This window comes from Citrus clementina, unplaced genomic scaffold (genome assembly GCF_000493195.1).
Source record: "Citrus clementina cultivar Clemenules unplaced genomic scaffold, Citrus_clementina_v1.0 scaffold_8, whole genome shotgun sequence".
NCBI classification, from domain to species: Eukaryota; Viridiplantae; Streptophyta; class Magnoliopsida; order Sapindales; family Rutaceae; genus Citrus; species Citrus x clementina.
The window spans coordinates 3,990,711-4,010,491 of NW_006262022.1; the positions used below are offsets into that span (position 1 = coordinate 3,990,711).

The following is a 19,781-nucleotide window of genomic DNA, read 5'->3' on the forward strand; positions in this document are numbered from 1 at the left end:
TAAAAACTAAAATTTCCCAAATTACCTTTCAATTTTTTAACTTATTTAATGTCATTAATAATTATTATTTATAACTTTATTTTATTGATTTAATATTATAAATGGACATACACCGGAAAGTCACCGGACCACCACCAGATCTCGTCGGACCACCGCCTGACCGCACCGGATCTTGCTGGAAGGTCGCGCGGACCACCGTCGGACTTTGCCGGACCTCCGCTGGAAATTCATCGGACTTCGCCGCCGACCACTAGACCGCCATTTTATTAATATATATATATTACTAATATAAATAATTTAATATTTAAGATAAAAGAAAATTATCTAAAGAAAAAAATTATAATTCATTTCCATATCAAATTTTATATCAAACTAAATAACAAAATCTAATTTCACTATTTTTTTTCTATTCCTTTCTTCTCCCTTTCTCTCCATTCCACTCTTTTCCTCTCCTCCATTTTCTTCAAACAAAACATATCCTTAAGGAATACGGAATAAACCATAACAGCGTATAATTTTATAATATTAATTGATCATTTTATTTTTTCTCCTCTGACACACTCAAAGTAGTAAAGAGTGTTAGCTGGCTTGAAGTTGGACAACAGTAGGGGTGGGAAAAAAAGCTGATTAATTAAAAATCGAACCGAATCGATCGGTTCGGTTCGATTTTTATGCGGTTTTTTTACTTTTAAAAAACCGAAATAGTAATATAAAAAAATAGTAAAACTAATCGGTTCGATTTTCGGTTTAAAAAAACCGAAAACCGAACCGAAATATCAAATAAACCGATTGTTTTGATTTTTGAAAGCTAAAGCTAAAAGCCAAAATCTAAATCTAAACTTCTGAGTTCTGACTTCTGTCTTCTTCGATTCCCCCGCTGGCCGGTCGCTGGCTCGCTGCTCGTCGTGACTTCTTCGGTTCCCGCTGGCCGCTGCTCGTCGTGACCTTCAGCCAAAAGCAAAAATCGAACTCGTGAGTCGTGACCATCAGGCTTCAGCCACAGGCTCGAGTCGTGACCTTCAGCCACACTTCTGTCTTCTTCTGTCCCCTCTGCTCGTCGCCGCCGCTGCAAGCTTGTCACCACCGCTGCAAGCTCGTCACCACCGCTGCAAGCTCGTCACCGCCGCTGCAAGCTCGAACTGGAACTGAACTCAAAATAATCGTCCAAACCAAAACGATCTAGTTATTCGCGACCGTTAGATTTGCTTCTTTACGGTCAGATTCAAATCCGTTAGTGAAGTGAATCCAACTGCAGCCACTCTACGGTGAGTCTCTTTTCTGGGTCTCAGTTATCGGGTTTGTGAATTTCTGCCTTTCTGGTAATTTCTGTGCCTTTTTATGCTGAACTGTTCTGTGAATTTCTGGTATTAGTTGATGTCGCGAAACAACCAATCGAGTCGTGCAGCCATGAGATGAGAAGAGGAATCATCTTGGAGCATTATTGGAAGAGATTTTGTGAATATTGTGTTGCTGTTGTTGAGCTTGACTGCTTGAGTGTCAATCAGTGCATCTTTCTTTCTTGCACAAATTGAGGTATGTTTTGGTAAAGGGATCTTGCACAAATTGAGGCATCCTTCTTTCTGTCGAACCTTAGTTGAGGTCTTGCTTGGAAGTTTTGGCTGCACCAGTCATCTAAAGCACTTGCTACAAATTTATGCAGCTTAGTTCGTAAAAGAATTGGTCATTGGTGTCTTGTTTGGTCAACTAAAATTAGTAGATTGTTCGAATTTAGCCTGGAAACTTCTGGTCTTATTTTGCATATGCTGACTTGATAATTTTAGTGGTCTTATTTGGTGTAAACCGAGTAATTGACAACATTGACATGCCAACAAAGCACTATTGGCGTGCAAGTTTTGAGTAGGGCTAGAGGCCTTTCATTTTTCTGAACCGAGAATATATTAAGATGAAAGGTTTAATAGTTGTTCACCCATTTGCAAATATGTTTTAAAAACAATAAAAAAGAATTAACAATTTTATTAATATATATATTATTATTACTAATATAAATAATTTAATATTTAAGGTAAATGATAAAATTGTCTAAAAAAAAATTATAATTCATTTTCTTATCAAATTTTATATCAAATCAAACAACAAAATCTAATTTCACTACTCTTCTTCATTCATTTCTTCTCCCTTCCTCTCCATTCCACTCTTTTCCTCTCCACCCTTTTCTTCAAACCAAACATGACCTTAAGGAAGACGGAATAAACCATAACAGCCTATAATTTTATAATATTAATTGATTATTTTATTTTTTCTCCTCTGACACACTCAAAGTATTAAAGAGTGTTAGCTGGCTTGAAGTTGGACAACAGTACACCATATGACCGAAATGGCAAGCCAGCTCAAACAGAAAACTCAGCAGAAAAAGCAAATTTCCTCAAACATGCAATGCATTTGCAGCATCTCAAGAAATACTTCAGAATTCAGAGATTCCCATCAATGCTTCATTTTCAAAATACAAAATAGACCATACGTGCTAAAGGGTAATTTCCAAAATCATGACTTTTAGTTTCAATTTTTATCTTCAGTATATGAAATAATGAAATGCGTTTGCTTGCTTTACCACAGGAGAGAACAATAAAAAGTAAAAGTGCTAGATTCCACAAAACCTGAAGGAAACAACTGGCTTTCAGAAGGAGAGCAGAGCACAAGATGCCTAGTTCCATGAAGAAGACATATCCACATTTCATCGATGTCATTCTTGACTCCACCATCGAAGATAAAAAGATGGTAATATTGTCAAAACTTTTATATTAGCTCTTGCTTTTCGAAGACTTGTTGTTAGAGAATTTTTTTCGTTAAAAAATAAAAATAAAATTTTTGGATCTTACGTTATGTTTTTGGTTAACTCTAAATCCACATAAAAAAAATAAAAAATTGAAAGCTGACTAAGACACTGCTACATCCTATGGACTCTCTGCCCTGTAATGTTATATCATTTGAGTGATAAGAAAATTTTATATTCAAGTAGTTTAGGCAGTTTTTTCATCTAAATATAATAGATAATCTGGTTGAATTTGTGTATAATATATGGTTCCTTTGGATTCCATTAGTTTCTCTTGCTCTAGTATGTTGTTAAAGGCTCCATTTTAACCTGTTGAAAATGGTTTCTGTCACTTTAGTGCTTACTAGTTCATTAGATTCCTCAAGAAAGATAAGGAATAATTGCGTGCTTGATTTTGAATTTTTATTGCCAGACTTTTCACTGAGGGTATCACTTCCATGTGAATTGGTGTCAAATTATGCCAGATATGACATTTTCTTAGTTGTTTATAGCAAATATTATTGTTATAAGTTATAAAATTGCATTCTGAAGAGTTGTACATGGTGAAATCTAGCTAAACTGTTCAGCAAGCCTTTGCTTCAGAGTGAACACTTTTAATTGAATCACATTGAAGCTCATTCCTTATTGAAAAGCATTGTTTCCATTTTAATAGCATAAATTACCAACTTTTAGTCAGCTTTCAAACTGAATGATATGTTTGTCATGGTCTTGTGTCTCGGAAGATTACTTCAAACCCTTCTTTTCTCTTGTACTGACAATGGGACGCATCTTTTTTTTGTAGTCCTTATCTACAGTGACAGTAACCTTGTAACTGCTAATGCTATGGAAGCACATTTTCTTGTTTACAGATACACAATCATCTAACTTTGTTTGCCAAAATGCAGAAGATTCCACAAAATTTTGTGGGAAGATTTGGGGATGAACTCTCAAATGTCGCTACACTCACAAATCCTGAGGGCTATGTTATGCGAGTAGGTATTACAAGAAAGGATGGAAACATTTGGTTTGATGGTGGTTGGAATGAATTTGTGGAAGATCATTCAATAGATGTTGGGTACTTTGTACTTTTTCAGTACAGAAAGAACTCAAAGTTCCGAGTTTTCATTTATAATACAACTACTTGTGAGATTCAGTATCCATCCAGAAACACGTTCCCTCCTCCAAGGCAGAACCAAGCTACTTTTGACGGTTCAAAATCTAAGAATGGTTGTGAGATGCGAGGCAAGACTTACAGAATGGAAGAAGTGAAGGTGAAAGAAGAATCGGATAATGTGAATGATTCGATGCAAGATGTAATTGGAACTTGCAATTCAGAAGGATCTGTTCACGCCAAAATACACCTCAGTGAAACACAATGTTCATCGGTTCAAGAGACTGACCTTAAGATTGATAGTACCAAATTCAAGAAAGCCAAACATAATTTGAAGGATGAGCTCCGAGCAGACAGTGTAGGTAAGGGAAAACTAATCTGTTGATAACTGAATGTTGTTTTATTCAGCTCAGTGTTTACACAATTTCTATCTTTCATTACTAACTCTGATAAATTGCAGACCGAGTTAAGTTGTTTGCTTTGCTTGAGGACATGGATATCCATATTTGTGAATCAAGGATGACATTGGAAGAGAGACAGGAAGCAATTAATGTTGCTAGACTCCTCAAGCCTGAAAAACCTTCATTCCTTGTTTTCTTGCGGGCAAGTAACATGCAGTTAAATTATGTGGTGAGCTTTAAATTATATATGCATATTTTTTGTTATAACCTGTTTCAGATTTTCCTTCTTATTTATACTTATATTGCAGCTTTTGCTTGTGTAGTATGTGCCGACTTCATTTGCTCGGAAGTACTTGAATGGAGAAGAATGTGTCACCGTACAGGATTCTGATGGAAGGAAGTTGGCTGTGAAAGTAAAACAGAGTCGCAGGAAGTACTTATTAACCAGATGGGGTAAATTTTTCAAGAAGACTAATGTGAAGGAAGGAGATATTCTTTTCTTTGAGATGATCCAGATGAAGAAAATTCTTCTGAAAGTTTCAGTATTTAATGCATAAAGAGTTATCTAAGTTTATAAGACATTATCTAAGTTTATAAGACATTATGCAGTTACTGTTGCCTGTAAGAAGCAGAGCTTTATATATTAGGATCGGAATGGCATGTTATACGTATATGTAATATGTCTCAAGCTTCAAATAATTTGACATTTATGTTAGAGGTGTATGTAGTACATTAGCTCTTGTGCTTTGTTGGAGGCTTTAAAATTTAATGGTTATGTTTACACTGCTATATTTTTCGGAGCTACTTTATCACAGATCATATTTACATCATAATATCATGGAGAGGAACCAACATGATCTGTTACTGATATCCGATGCGGATTGGTTCCGAGATTCATTTTGTGCTCATTTACTGCTTCATGCCTTAAAATTGAAGTATCTATGCCTTTTTCTAGTGAATGGATGGTTTTTCATAGTCTCAGTATAGTTAAGTGATTCCAAAGAATTAGACATTCATTTTTAAAGCTTCTGCTGAACAGTTACTACAAGGGCAAGAACACTAGTTGCAGAGGCATAAATGAGCTGCTGTCACAATGTTTTCTTTTGGTATTTTTTCTCATCACTTGTAGATGATGTGCCTCTGCTCACAAAAAATTATCAAAGGTGCGTGACAGAGGTGGCTCATAAGATTAGATGGGCGATGTCTAGGCATGCAGTTCAATATAACCCAAGATGCAGAGGTTCTCCAAGATAAAACGTGAAAGCTATGAGCCTACGCGAAATGCTATCTAGCAGAAAATTGTTTCTTTCAATTCAAAAGCCATGCCAAGTATCCTTAAATTAAAAAAAAAAAAAATGTATACAGGCAAACAATGATTTAAAAAAAAAAAAAAGAAATTCTTGTGGAGAAATCAGATTTTTATTTTGTCTATTATTGTAATTTTTCCTAACGAGAAATTTGCAATTTTGTGATGGGGTTTGTACTTTGTAGAGTCCATAATTCTACTACATGAGTGAGGGAGGCCCAGTCCAGCCCATTTACTCGCTAAGTCCCAGCAAGGGTGGCCCAATTAGACGTATTTAATTATTTTAAGTGCTTTCCAGAAAGCACTCGACATTATCTTCCATTAATAAGCCAGACCATTCTAAGAATCATCATACAATTTTAGACTGATAAAAAGTATTAACTAATTATTTTAGACTGATAAAAAGTATTAACTAATTATATAAGCCATTCTCCACCCCCCCACCCCCCCCCCGCCGCGAAAGCAGCACATTGTATAAATACTTCTGCAAGAACATGCTTTTAGAAAAGCATTTAATAAGCGCTTTTAAAAAAGCACTTGAACTGGCTTTGCCTTTGCTGCTCTCCTACTGCTTAGTTTCAGCTGCCTTCAGCAACCCCATATGCCCAAACTGGCAAGGCCTGCTTAACAATTCAGACGTAAAGCTACATTTTCAAAGTCAGCAAGACAAAAGAGTTCTTGGAGGGTAATTTGCAAAATTCCTAACTTTTAGCTTAAATTTTATGTCTAATATCTGAATTAATGTAATGGGTTTGCTTTCTTTATTAAAAAGAAATATTTAAGCTAAAAGTTGAGCAGAACTCATGATGTCCAGTTCCATGGAGGAGGAACCTTTTCTTTTTTTCAGGGAGATCCTTGCCTTCACCATTGATGATAAAGAACTGGTAAATTTTCACAACTTTAATATGTTAACTCTTGCTTTCCAAATTATAAGTTGTTTTTGACAGCCTTTTTCTTTTAAAACAAAAAATATAAAGAATAAAAATTATGGGTCTTATGTTTTATTTTTGGTTGTTAACTATATTTTAGCAAGCAAACCTGTCATATTGATTTTGGCACCTGAGGAAACAAACAACTGATGTTCCATTTTTTTTTTTAATTGCGCGCTTAATTTTGAATTTTAAGTTGCTAGACGTTTCATGATTACCAACTTCATCTCAGCTTTCACTCTGAATGATAAGTTTGTGATGGTCTTGCGCATGAGAAGCTTATTTCAAATTCTTCTTCTTTGTTGTGTTCACAATGGGATAAATCTTCTTGTTTTTGTAACCTTTATCTAGTGATTGTAACCTTATGATAGCTAGCTATGGAAGCACTTTTTCTTGTTTCCTAATACATAGATAATCTAACTTTGTTTACCTCAATGCAGATGCTTCCACCAAGGTTTGTGAAAATATTTGGGGATGAACTCTCGTTTGATGCTACAATCACAAAGTCCTAATGCTAATGTTTCACGAGTAGGTATTATAAAAGATGAAGGAAATTTGGAGACGGTTGGAATGAATTTTTGGAATGTCATTCAATCTGCTTTGGATACAAAATACTGTTCCAATACAGAAAGAATTCAAATTTCCATGTTGTTATATTTGGTATAGATAACTGTGAGATTTAGCATCTGGACCTTAAGATTGATACCACCAAATTCTATAAACCCAAACATTGTGTGAAGGATGAGAGCCGAACAGGCATTGTAGGTAAGAGGAAGTTAATATGTCGATACCAGTACCATGTTTTGTGCAGCAGTGTGTTTACAAATTAATCTCATTCATCACTAGCTTTCAAAGTTGACATAGAAATGAGTTGATTGGTTTGCTTGACGACATGGGAATCGATATTTGTAAATCATGGAAATCACTTTCAGTGGAAGAAAGACAGGGAGCAATTAATGCTGCCAGAATCTTCAATCCTAAAAACCGTTCCTTCCTTGTTTTCTTGCAGGCGAGTAACTTGCAGATGCATCATGTGGTGAGCTTTAAACTGCTTGTCTGTTAATGCAATTATTTTTTCCCTTGTAGACTGTTAATGTAATTTGTTTTAGCTTTTCCTTCGGATTTATTCTTAAGTTGCTCCTTTTGCTTGTGCAGTATGTGCTGGCCACATTTGTTCGAAAGTGCTTGAGTGGGGATGAATGCATCATAGAACAGGATTCGGGTGAAAGCAGGTTGGCTGTTGCATTTAAACTGAATTGTAGTATATTTTGACAGGATTGGCTGAATTTTTCAAGGCGACTAATATGAAGGAGATACTCTTTTCTTGGAGATGATCAAGACAGAAAACATTCTTCTCAAAGTTTCAGTATTTTATGCATAAATATAGAATAATCTAAATTTTAAGATGTTATGCCGTTAAAAGCTGAATGGCATATTATACATATATGCCATTATGCTAGAGGTGTAGTACATTAGCTTATGTGCTTCGTCAGAGGCCTCTGATGGATAGGCTTATATTACTATTTTTGGAGCTATTTTACCATTGATTATATTTGCATCATAATATCATGGAGAGGAACCAAGATGTTCTCCAGCAGCAGGAGCATGTCTTGCATTTGTAGTCGTTTTCTCTTCAGAATGAGTTGCTGTCAATGTTATAATCTTTTGATAGTGATTACAATTCTTCTCAATGTAATGTAAGATTCTGAATTGAAAACCAATTAGGTGAGGCTCAATGTGAGCTGATTTTATCTAAGTGGGAAATTCGATATGCCCCAAGTTGTAATGTTCTTCAAAATTAAACGACGACTTCAAAATGATTTCTTTTTATTTGCTCATTTCCAAAAACTGATCAAATCTTTTGAATTGTCGAATTATTTTAAAAAGGAAAATTATCATTCGTATACTCTATATTTGTTTTATTATAAAAAATATTACAATACTTTGAGGGTGTATCAATCGTCTATCCTAAGTTGACGAAATGTATCAGTCGACCACCAAACCGTTAATTGCCGTTTGAAAGTTAACGGAGTTACAGTGAATTGACGATTTTACCCTTAAAAATTATCACTTATATACCCTTAAATTCTCTTTTTATCACTTATATACCCTTAAATTATCACTTGTATTATATGAAAAGACTAAATTATCCTTCTGACGTTATCATATTTAAACGGTAACTAACGATTTGGTGGTCGGTTGATACATTTTATCAACTTAGGGTGGACGATTGATACACCTTCAAAATATTGTAGTATTTTTGATAATGGAATAAATTAAGGGTATACAAATGATAAATTTTTTTTTTTAAAAAAAAAGATATGATGTGAAAAATAAAACTTATTTTTTTTAGCTCAGGATCAAATTTTGGGGCCCCGAAAACTGATGATACGCTTGGTTTTGTGTTTTCATTTTAAAGTAAGAGATTTTATTTTCTTAACTAAATGATACCCCACGTATTTGATACTGTATTAGTGTGTTATTGCAGTTAAAGCTCTAATAAGTCAACAAAACTTTACATGTATAGGATATTATATTCGAATAAATAAAAAATAAAAAACTAAAAAGGTATCTTTGAGACATATGTTGTAATTTTCAAAAGTGCTTTTCGAAACCAAACAGACCCTTAAGCCATGGAAAATTAAAATATCCTCAACCATACCAACTTCCTTCCATGCAACAAAAGCAACTTGCTAGAACTTCTAAAAATACAGAGAGCTTCTCTTTCATCTTCAACACCAACTGATCATAAAAATGGCAACAAGAAAACAACACTTGCCACAAACAGTAAGCTTATTTCAATTTTGCTTCAAGATCCAGAGTCCCATTGGAAACCCCATATACGAACCACAAAGAACAAAAGAAAAGAGTTTTCGGAGAAAAGGATTAATACAATCAATTCCAATTCAAAAAGATTCGCCAACTCCAATTGTACATTCACCTACTAATCACAGGTGAACTTACCCAAAAATCACAGACCCTCCCTCCGATTTGGAAAAATCACAAACCCTTAAAACAAAGGGAAAAGGACCTACGCCTAATCCGCCGCATGCAGCCCAGAACCCCGCACACATCCTCGGCGCCGCTGCAAAAGTGAAACCGAAGAGACAAACCCAAATCGAACCGTCCGAGACCACCGAAATTTCACCGCTGAAATCGCCGGAATCTTCTTCTATACCTACGCAGAGGAATGGCTAAGTGCATTCCTGGCTTCTTCAAAGTGTACCTACCGGAGAAAAGCTCTAATAGATTGGTAAGTGACTTGACTTTCTTCAGCTTTTTATTCTTTGGTGTTTCTTGAATTTTATGGAAAACGAAAATGGTTTTTCTTAGGCCGTTTCATGATATTAGATGATGTAAGGTTAGCAGCTTTATTCTTTTACAGTTGATGGGTTGAAAAAAATAAAAGAAAAAAAAGTAGTAAGTGTGAATAATTTTGTTAGGCTTGAAAAGAATATAGCTAATTGTTGTATATGATGCTTTTGTTAAGTTTGAATTGTATGGAATGTCGTGATCTAATGTGATGTGAAGTGTTATTAATCAATTTTAAGATAATAATTCTTAATTTATGTTCATTTCTAAACTGATCTTTGTATATTCTGTCCATAAGGAGATGATTAGTGCCTAGATCATTTGGTTTATCACACATTGTAAGTGGCCTTTAATGGGTAAATATGGGAGTCAGACTGGATTTAATGAATTGATGTTTCTAGTGAAATTAAAGGAGATAGAGAGCTTATGTTGCTTTTGTGAACATGTAAGATGTGTATGGATGTGGAATTACCGAATTGATTAGATTGAATGGTTGGTATTGATTATCTGAGATGTTGAGTTGGTTTGCGTAATGCCGGATCAATTTTTTGTTAATTTCTTTTCAATGCTTCTTATTGATGATTCATGTGCAGTACGTGCTTTGTTGATTATTTATAAATAGTGGTTAGTGGAAGTGTGAAGTGTGAACATATATAGTGTAGTTGAGCTTACAAAATTACGGTTTTGATCAGGACAAAGCACACGAACAATTAGCAAATATCTAGATGGATCTTTCGGTAAATTATGTTTAAGGAGATGGATACTTCTGTCCAGCATTTCTTGTTGTTTGTGCATGTTGATATTTTACATGTGGCAACTGCTCAACTTATTATTGAAGGAACCCTAGGAAAATTGGGCACTTTCCATATTAAATGTGGCTACTCACATGTAATTGTAGTAAAATAGTATATAAATGTAAACTAAAGCCCTTTTTCAATTCTGGCATGAGCAAGATTCAAATCTCAAACTCTTGTACCACCTCAAGATATCTTAGAAAATTTAGATGCGCCCTGTTAGTGTTTTTGATAATTTGTTCAATTCATATATTTTTGGCTATTTACTAAGCTACACCACTACATATACACTTTCATCTGGATGAATTCTTGGTGATCCTGTGAATCGATATTATTTTATTTATATGGAACTGTGGGTGTACATCTTGATGAATGCTTAGGTAAATTGCATTTATGTGGAGGATCAGTTTTCTCCCGCCTTTGTTTCTGTTGCTTCTTGTTATTTTTTATGCAGCAGCTCCATAACCGATTGTTCATTGAACTTGAGAATGGTGAAGGCATATTTGATGCAAAAAATATTTGGTTGCATGTTCAATAATAAATGGTATAAGCAGAACCATGACCAAGTGAACTTTGTTTTGCGGCTCTACGCAGAAATTTGGGGTCATGCAGTCAGCCGTGGCCACTGAAAGATATGGGTTAAATAGCATGACCTTATTGTTGTCCAACAAATCTCAAAGATTAATTTCCTGTGAGGCCAACTATTTGGGATATTACAATGCTAATTTTCTGACTACTGGGTGTCTTATAGTCCAAAATTATTCCTAAGTTTGACTTTTGGGCACAGTGAAAGAAATCAAAGGATGTGTGTCTGTTACTTAAAAAAAAAAAAAATGTGGCCAACCATGGAAAGCTATTACGGCTGAAGGAAGCATGCGATACATTTCTTATTTGCTTTTGATAATTTTCTGGTTGCATCTTAGTAGATAATGGGGATCCAATAGTAAAGAATGCTTTTTGTATTCTCACTTTAGCATTGTGTGCTTCCAACTTCCTATGTTATATGATCTCTTTTAAATGCAGTATTCACTGTATAATAGAACCTGAAATTTGCATTTTGGTAAATTTGATTAGAGAAAATTGTTTAATGTTGCGCATGTATTCATTTCATTATATATATACTTATTTAGACAATTCCATGTATTTTAGAACTCAGAGAAGATGATGTTGAAGAGAAAAATTACAGAATGAGATACATTTCCTTTTGAGATTAATGTGAAGTTTTGTTTGTAGCACATTCCGGATGCTTTTATAGCACACTTGAGCCCATCGAAACCTGAGAAGGTCATGCTCATTAATCACATTGGAGAATATTGGCATGTGGATGTGGCTTACTGTGACAAAGGGGTGTTTTTCCTAGATGGTTGGCAGAAGTTTGTCAAAGATAATTCTTTAGAAACTGCTGATATTTTGGTGTTAAAATATGATGGTGACTGTTGGTTCAATGTAAAAATTATGGGGAAATCGGGAATTGAGAAGACAGAATCATACAAAGAGGACCTGTGGGTTGAGGATGAGGAGGAAGAAACAGAGGAAGAAGAGAAAGGAGGAGAGGAGGCAGAAGAAGACTGCAAAGATGATTGTGTTTTTGAGTTTGGTGATAACGACAGTGCTGCTGACAAAGATTATATTGAAGAAGAAGATGATGATGATGAAATGACAGCAATCACAAGCTGCAGAGGCAGGATAAATATTGGTATTAACAATGGAAAATGTTATATAATTCTTTATTTTTCCTAATTTAACAGTTGGTGTATTCTATATGTGTGTGTGAATATGACACAGTGCTTGCATCGATTTGTGTGAGATAATTATAATTTAGTTGTTAATTTGATGCAGGAAAATCTAAGAAAAGAGCTGTGGCTAAGGCTGGAGGATCTAAAGCAGTTTATGACATCAACCTGCTAGAAGTTGATGTGGGAGATTATGGCCTGTATCCAAATCCTTATTTTGTGTCAAAGGCATGGGCAGGGACGAGGAAGAATTATTTGGTAATAATCATGGCTCATGTCTTGAAAGATTCTGGACTAGTGTTTTAGCTTTTACCGCATAGTTTCTGAAAACTTTCTGTTCATATTGCAGCATGTTCCATCACATGTCCTGAAGGATCTTGGACTTAAATTAGCCAAAAAGATTACCATACTGGACGAGCGTGGGTACTCATTTCATGGACAGCTTGATATCTGGAAGGACGGTCGACAAGGAATTAAAGGATGGAGTGCTTTCTGCCGTGCTAAAAAATTGAAAAAAGATGACATTTGCATATGTGAATTCACGCATTCGAGAAAAATGCAAAATACTATAAAGGTGCACATTGTCCAGGGTGTTGGTTCTCAGAGCAAAGCCAAACGAAGTAGGAGTAAAAATTGAATATATTTCCATACCAAACTTCTTTTATGTTTTGCGATATAGTTGCAAATTTTTTCTTGTAAACGGTTAGGTATTTCAAGTTTCCAACTTCAGGATATGAGCCACTTGCAATTCGTCAGAGAGAATATATGTTAGTAACTTATTTATCCCAATGTAATTCTGTTACAAGAAGTATGCAACTCATGCTCTTCCCCTTGGGGTCGTGGCCTCGCGTAGTTTTAGTTTCTGCTTTTCAATTGGAGCTATTGATTAGAATCCTGCGGCTCGCTTCTTGGTTTTTTAATTTTTGGTTTTGTTGAATATCTTCAATTTTTATTCACCATTTCAAAAGAAGGCAAGGGAACATATGACGCGTATCATATTATGTCTCATGTAAAAATGGTTGGTGCTGCTGATTTGAGAGAAATAACCAATATGAACAGTGATGTAACCTAAGCTGGTGCTGCTTATTTAAGAGAAAATAATCACTTTGAACAATGTTATAACCCAACGGTCCTGATTTGTTCACCACAATATGGGACCTCAAGATGATAAAATGATATCGCTCAAACTAGTGGTCACTGGTCAGTCTCTATTGGCAAGTTCAGTGTCTCATTTTTCTTGGCCAATATTTAAAGTTTCAGAGTCATCTAATCTTCTTGTCAACCAACCATCCCCTCCCCACCTGGCACCTTATCCTCTCCCTCGCATACAAATTTTTCATTTCCATTGCCTTTGCCTTCCATTATCTCTGTAATTACCCGAATAGAAAGAAACACAGAAATATCAAACACAAACAGGTGAATTAATTGAACTTCTCAAGTTCTCTAGTACATGTAAATAAAATTCAACTTACATATCTAATATCACTTACAATCTTTTCGCGTTTGTTTTTTTGACTATTATAGGTTGTGGGTGAAGGTCAATAATGGCAACAGCCTCAGCTACACTTTCTCCGGCAACATTCATTTCTGCCACTGCTGCTGCAGGCTCATGCAGGAGGAGAAGAAGTGTGAAAGTGAATTACATTACAGGACTCAACTCTTTTGGTGGGCTGAAAGCACAAAACAGTCTCACCTCATTAGGCATGCCAGTGTCAACTGAGCAGGCTTTTGCAAAGATTGTGAGCTCAGTGAGAGCTCCAGGGAAAGGCAAAGGTCAAAGTGGCGGTGTGCTAACTTCTACATGCAATGCAGCAAGTGAAATTTTCAGGATTGCAGCAATCATGAATGGCCTCGTTCTTGTTGGAGTGGCTGTAGGATTTGTTCTTCTCCGAATTGAAGCTTCTGTTGAGGAGTCTGAGTGAGAAATGCAGAAACTTTAGCTGCTGCTGCTTTATTGTGTATTCTTTTATATCAAGTTTGTATGTTTTACAATTTTCTTCAATTGATGTAGAACTTGATTGTTTTGGATTTCTACACCAGACTGGCAAATAGAAAAACTGAGTTTGGTTCAAGAATTTGTTTTTTGACATGGTAAACTTAATAAAAATGGCAATTGTTGATTGCTTGATAGACATTTTTTAGATAATTAAATTGGATCAAATGATCCATAAGATTGGTTAATAAAGTCAATTTATAACTACTTTTCTAATTTGAACTATTCATAGTCAGAGACTTAGATAGCAAAGCAACTTCATCTTCCATTCTTGGCGGTTCTTATTTTCTTTTATATTTTAGATAAAATTGTGGAAATAGACGTGGCAGCTCAAGGTGATTGGTGTATGAGATGAAAGAATTATAGACACGACACCATATCTGCAGGATTTTAATTAGTTCTCAAATTATATCACAGACTAGGTGGTTTAACCGATAAAATATTTTTCGACAGACTAAAAGTTTGAATTTCGAACTTTGCTCACATCAAATCCAAGAAGGGATTTGATTTTCACTCCTGAAATATTTTTCTTCAATTTGATAGCTAGTGATCCTTCTATTTCTCTAATTTCCTTGTAACCTAGACCATCTTTGTGATTTAAAAATATTAGACCAAACCCATTTCAACTTGAATGGGCAAAGTTATAGCACACTGAGTCTTAGGGGAACAATGGATTTTTGTATGATCCACTTATGCTTGATGTTGATGCCTCAATAACCATTTTGCAAGATCGTCTTCATCCTGCAATTGGAGAGAATGAAGGTACAACGAATGGAGTGGCTTTTATTCTTTATTAATTTATTTTCTTTGATTAAAGAGCATGTTAACTGTAAGACTTCATAGATAGCCCACAGACTTTGCTTCACTGTAGCAACCAAAGATTTATTGAATAATTTAAAGATCAAAAGGTCAAAAGCTCTTGAAAAGAGTACAATCTGCTTATGCCAGCAACGACAATTATTAAAGAGTTGTATTCTTTTTTAATTTTTGGTTTGTGTTGACAGAGTCTTACCAGAAGCTCAATTGTAGTTGCCTTCTTGATAGTTATCACTTATCAGATGTTCCGTGCAGTAATTGTTGTTATTACATGCTCCATACTCTTTCCACATAATCTTTTTTGGGCAGAATTGGTGGAATATCTGAACCTTATCAGGCTGCATTTGTGAACTCTCTGAACCTTGTCTCCCGCTACAATGTTTTATAATTCTAGTCCGATAAACAGATTGGGACATAAGCATATTTGAATGTACAAAGAGTCTTCAATACGGAATTACAGATCTAGTTTCTCTAATACTGAAAAACAATGGGATTCTCCCTTCATCTGCAAGAAATCGTAGCCTTTTGTGCTCTTATTTTTTCAATTATCTGTGTCTATGCGGCTACAAGCAATGCCAAAAGGAACAAGAAAGGAGGCAGGAAGCCACCAGAAGCGGCAGGGGCATGGCCTTGTGTCGGTCACCTTCATCTCCTGGCAGGATCAAACCAGCTAATACATCAAACACTTGGGGAAATGGCTGATAAGTATGGAAAAGCCTTCTTGATCCACCTTGGAATTCATCGAGCACTTGTGATTAGCAGCTGGGAAGTGACAAAAGAATGTTTCACCACCAATGACAAGCTCTTCTCCACACGTCCAAAATCCTTAGCTGTGAAGCTTATGGGTTATGACCATGCCATGATTGGCTTTGCTCCTTACGGATCATATTGGCGAGAAGTTAGAAAACTTTCCACAGTCCAACTTCTCTCAAATCATCGGCTTGAGTTGCTCAAGCATGTTCGTGACACTGAAGTCAAAGTCTTTATCAAAGAGCTACACGAACAATGTGCCAAAAATGGGGGTCATGTTGCTGTTGAGATGAAGGAAAGGTTTAAGGACTTGGCAATGAATATTATAGTCAGAATGATTGCTGGTAAAAGATATTATCGTAGTGAAACCAATGCTGATGATCAGGAATCAAAAAGATTTCAGAAGGCCTTGGGTGATTTCTTATATCTATTAGGGCTATTCTTGGCCTCAGATAACATTCCATTTCTTGGTTGGTTGGATATTGTAAAGGGATACACAGGTCAAATGAAGAGAACAGCAAAGGAGTTGGATGATGTGTTTGGTAGGCTGGTGCAAGAGCATCGTCATAAGAGGCTCAACGGGAGCATCAACAAGGATGAGGAAGACTTCATTGATGTCATGCTGTCTGTCATGGATGATGGCAAGACTTCTCCTGAGGATGCCGATACTGTCATTAAGGCCACGTGCTTGGTAAGTCCCTGGGAATTCTGCAACATAGATTTACACAGATAAGAGAGAAATTAACTACTGTCTACGATGAAGATGCAAAAGCATTAGAAAAATTAAACTTAATTTGGCTAGGGTCTGATCTCTCCTGAAAACTGTTGAGAATATGACGATTGATTTTTTGTTTCTTTTGGCAAAAGCTAAATTAAAATAAAAGGTGATATAGGAAAGCCAATGAAATCCATCTGCTCATCATCTATCAGTAACTACAGATTACTGGAATGATAACTATTTAAGTGACCATCTCTCTGTGTACTCTTGTTCATTTTGCAGAGCCTAATATCAGGTGGCAATGATACCACAGTGACCACAATTACATGGGCACTATCTCTTCTATTGAACAACCGGCATGTACTAAAAAAGGCACAAGATGAGCTCGACATCCATGTTGGAAAGAATCGGCAAGTTGAGGAATCTGATATTAAGAACCTGATATACTTACAAGCAATTGTCAAAGAAACATTAAGATTATGCCCTCCGCTACCACTTTCAGCTCCACGTGAGGCCATGGAGGATTGCACCATTGATGGTTTCCACATCCCAGCAGGCACACGGCTTATAGTTAACTTGTGGAAGATGCATCGTGATCCCAGCATTTGGGCAAACCCGTCAGAATTTATACCTGATAGATTCCTAAATGAAAATGCCAAGTTGGATGTTAATGGTCAGGATTTTGAATTTTTACCATTTGGCTCTGGTAGAAGGAAGTGTCCAGGGATCTCATTTGCTCTTCAGGTTCAGCACTTGACATTGGCACGCCTGCTCCATGCATTCAGCTTAGGGACGGTCTCAGACACATTAGTTGATATGAGTGGAAGCCCTGGGATCACTGTCCCTAAAGCAACACCATTGGAGGTTACCCTTACCCCACGGGTGCCTTCCAATGTTATTTGAGTACTTAAAAGCAAGAAGATAATAGTTTCTGTCTCTAAATGCTCTTTGGTACTCACTCTAGTAACAGTGTCAGGTCTGTGAACTGCTTTCAGTTACTATTATATTGATAACTAAACTCTTGCCCATAAAAGCCGACCTCTTATAGATAACTGATTATGTATCATTAACGAATAAAGCAAGATGAATAATTACTGTACTAATCACCAACATTGGAACAATTCTGTGGGCACAAGCAGAAAATGTCATTTACAAAGAATGGAATGACTTTTTTTTATTTAATTTCTCTCATTTATTCAGGAGAAAGATAACGTTGTGACTATGTGACATAACCCACAAAATTGCAGCAACTATAATATTTGCTTTCGGAGATAAAATTTTTTGCACCTGGCCTATCATTTTGCTGCAGCCTGCGGCAAGTAATCAAAGATGTGGAAGAAGTTGAGAATCATCTTTTAGCCATGTATTTCAACATAGAAGTTCCGTGAAGAAATTGTTGTAAAGGCTTGTTGTTCATCTGCATCGTCTTGGGGTTGAAAAATCTGCAATATATAGCTAGTAGAATAAGACAAGAACTTGCATTAACATACCATCTTTCTACTAAAACGTGGTCCTAATTTTCCTAATAGGGTTACGTCACAACTTGCACAAGTGGTGTTCTTTTGTGCAAAAAAACCCATGCCTTATTTAGCACAGGAATAATATTCCTGTGCTCTAATACAAAAGAGTGGAGAATGCACAGAAAATTAAATTGGATCAAATGATCCACAAGATTGGTAAGTAAGGTCAATTTATAACTACTTTTCTAATTTGAATTATTCATATTCAGGACCTAGGTTGGAAAGCAACTTGATCTTCAATTCTTTGGGGTTCTTGTTTTCTTTTATGTTCTAGATAAAATTGTGGAGATAGATGTGGCAGCTCAAGGTGATTGGTGTATGAGATGAAAGAAATATATGCTATACGAAGAATTATAGGCATGACACCTGTTTGAGGAATAAGTGACAGAGCACAATTGCGTGCGTCTTTGCATGAATCATAGGATAGCGAAAGGCCTCCTCAAGATATGTTGGATGGAGCTCGCAAGTGACTTCCTCGAGTTAATTAGTTGAAGCGAGCATGTTTCGTTACAAGTTTGCTTGTGCAAGTCATCTGAGAAGAGGCTTAGACCAAGTCAACCTAAAGACTTGGTCAAAAATCAACTCGCTGATCTCCTCTGAGATCATGACGCGAACTTAATCCACTAATGACTATTCCTTCAATCCAAGGTCGTGGGTTTCGGATCTTTATAAAAACCCCTGAAAATTCAAACTAGACAAGTATTTCTTTATCTCTTTCCACCATTGAAGACACACACTCTCTCTAAGATTTTTCTAGCTTTCTTGAGATTTTTAACAAAGCTTTTTTATTCAGAAGCAATACTTGAGTTGAGGGACAAGTTTTTCCAAAATCCCAAATAACTAACTTGAGCTCAAAGAGTTCACGCCGAAGAAACCTTTAACATCCCTCTAATCTTTTCTATGAATGTAGGTGATTTTGCAAGAAAGTGCCTGTTGTCATGGCCCAAGCCTCCAAGTAGCATGGCCTAGCCCATGGATGATTCTAGACTCATGTAGTGTGTAGATATTTCTCATGTACTTATTATGGGTAGGTGGTAGATAGTAGTTGAGCATTAATCCACTCTCTTGTACTCTATACATAAGAGGGGGCTTCATTTGGCCAATACACACAACACATAACAAGCAACACAATACCAAGCATTGTAAGCATTTCATCAAGCAATACAAGTCCTTTTCTCCATCTTGTGTGATTTTGAGTGAATACACTTTCCAGTTTTCGAATCCAGCAGCAGATTTGAGTGTAAGGCTGACTTAGGGACAAGAGAGTGCGAATTTAGCACCTAAGGCCGCACGGCACAACGTGGGATATAACCGAGTCGTGATGGTATCAGAGCTGTCAACACTCGTGGGATAATTGCGTTGTTCGAAAAGAATGATGTCGGAACTCACTCATGATGACCAAAGGGTGAGGGAGCCTAACCCCAATGGGAAAAAAAAGGGAAAAACAACAAGGAGAAGTTCATGGACTTGCTCAACGCCATGGAGAATCGGGTTGTCCGTGGGGAGGTTGTCGTCTATGAGATTAAGGAACACCTCGAGATCTTTGAGCAGAAATGGATGAATTTGGGGAATGGATGGGCAACCTGAGCCAAGATGTGGTGGCGCAATGCCAAAGTGAGCAAGAGAAT

The 19,781-nt window shown here is 36.2% G+C and overlaps 4 protein-coding genes and 1 long non-coding RNA gene across 8 annotated transcripts; all 5 read left to right on the forward strand.

Annotated features, from left to right (window-relative positions):
• The first annotated feature begins 820 nt into the window (after window positions 1-820).
• LOC18034239 (B3 domain-containing transcription factor VRN1) lies at window positions 821-5,082 on the forward strand. 4 transcript variants are annotated; one of them, XM_024179359.1, is made up of 7 exons: window positions 821-1,265; window positions 1,372-1,533; window positions 2,281-2,489; window positions 2,575-2,736; window positions 3,640-4,243; window positions 4,342-4,511; window positions 4,606-5,082. In XM_024179359.1, exons 4-7 carry the CDS (start codon window positions 2,659-2,661, stop codon window positions 4,837-4,839), a joined length of 1,086 nt encoding a protein of 361 aa, XP_024035127.1. In that variant the 5' UTR covers window positions 821-1,265; window positions 1,372-1,533; window positions 2,281-2,489; window positions 2,575-2,658; the 3' UTR covers window positions 4,840-5,082. The 4 variants fall into 4 exon arrangements, with proteins under 4 accessions (XP_024035127.1, XP_006423123.1, XP_024035128.1 ...); XM_006423060.2 differs by having other exon boundaries at window positions 3,676-4,243; XM_024179360.1 differs by having other exon boundaries at window positions 2,289-2,489.
• Window positions 5,083-6,370: 1,288 nt separating this feature from the next.
• On the forward strand, window positions 6,371-8,091 carry LOC18035001. The gene is made up of 3 exons (XR_002904325.1): window positions 6,371-6,472; window positions 6,958-7,553; window positions 7,673-8,091. It is a non-coding gene; the product is annotated as an uncharacterized LOC18035001 (long non-coding RNA).
• A 1,072-nt stretch (window positions 8,092-9,163) lies between these two features.
• On the forward strand, window positions 9,164-13,247 carry LOC18035494 (B3 domain-containing protein At5g57720). The gene is made up of 4 exons (XM_006423063.2): window positions 9,164-9,770; window positions 11,857-12,319; window positions 12,463-12,614; window positions 12,706-13,247. Exons 1-4 carry the CDS (start codon window positions 9,708-9,710, stop codon window positions 12,991-12,993), a joined length of 966 nt encoding a protein of 321 aa, XP_006423126.1. The 5' UTR covers window positions 9,164-9,707; the 3' UTR covers window positions 12,994-13,247.
• Window positions 13,248-13,535: 288 nt separating this feature from the next.
• LOC18035166 lies at window positions 13,536-14,428 on the forward strand. Its single transcript, XM_006423064.2, has 2 exons — window positions 13,536-13,772; window positions 13,881-14,428. The coding sequence occupies exon 2, from the start codon at window positions 13,901-13,903 to the stop codon at window positions 14,276-14,278; it is 378 nt and encodes a 125-aa protein (XP_006423127.1). The 5' UTR covers window positions 13,536-13,772; window positions 13,881-13,900; the 3' UTR covers window positions 14,279-14,428.
• Window positions 14,429-14,791: 363 nt separating this feature from the next.
• LOC18034294 (cytochrome P450 CYP82D47) lies at window positions 14,792-18,526 on the forward strand. The gene is made up of 2 exons (XM_006423067.2): window positions 14,792-16,606; window positions 16,916-18,526. The coding sequence occupies exons 1-2, from the start codon at window positions 15,653-15,655 to the stop codon at window positions 17,534-17,536; spliced, it is 1,575 nt and encodes a 524-aa protein (XP_006423130.1). The 5' UTR covers window positions 14,792-15,652; the 3' UTR covers window positions 17,537-18,526.
• The last annotated feature ends 1,255 nt before the right edge of the window (window positions 18,527-19,781 follow it).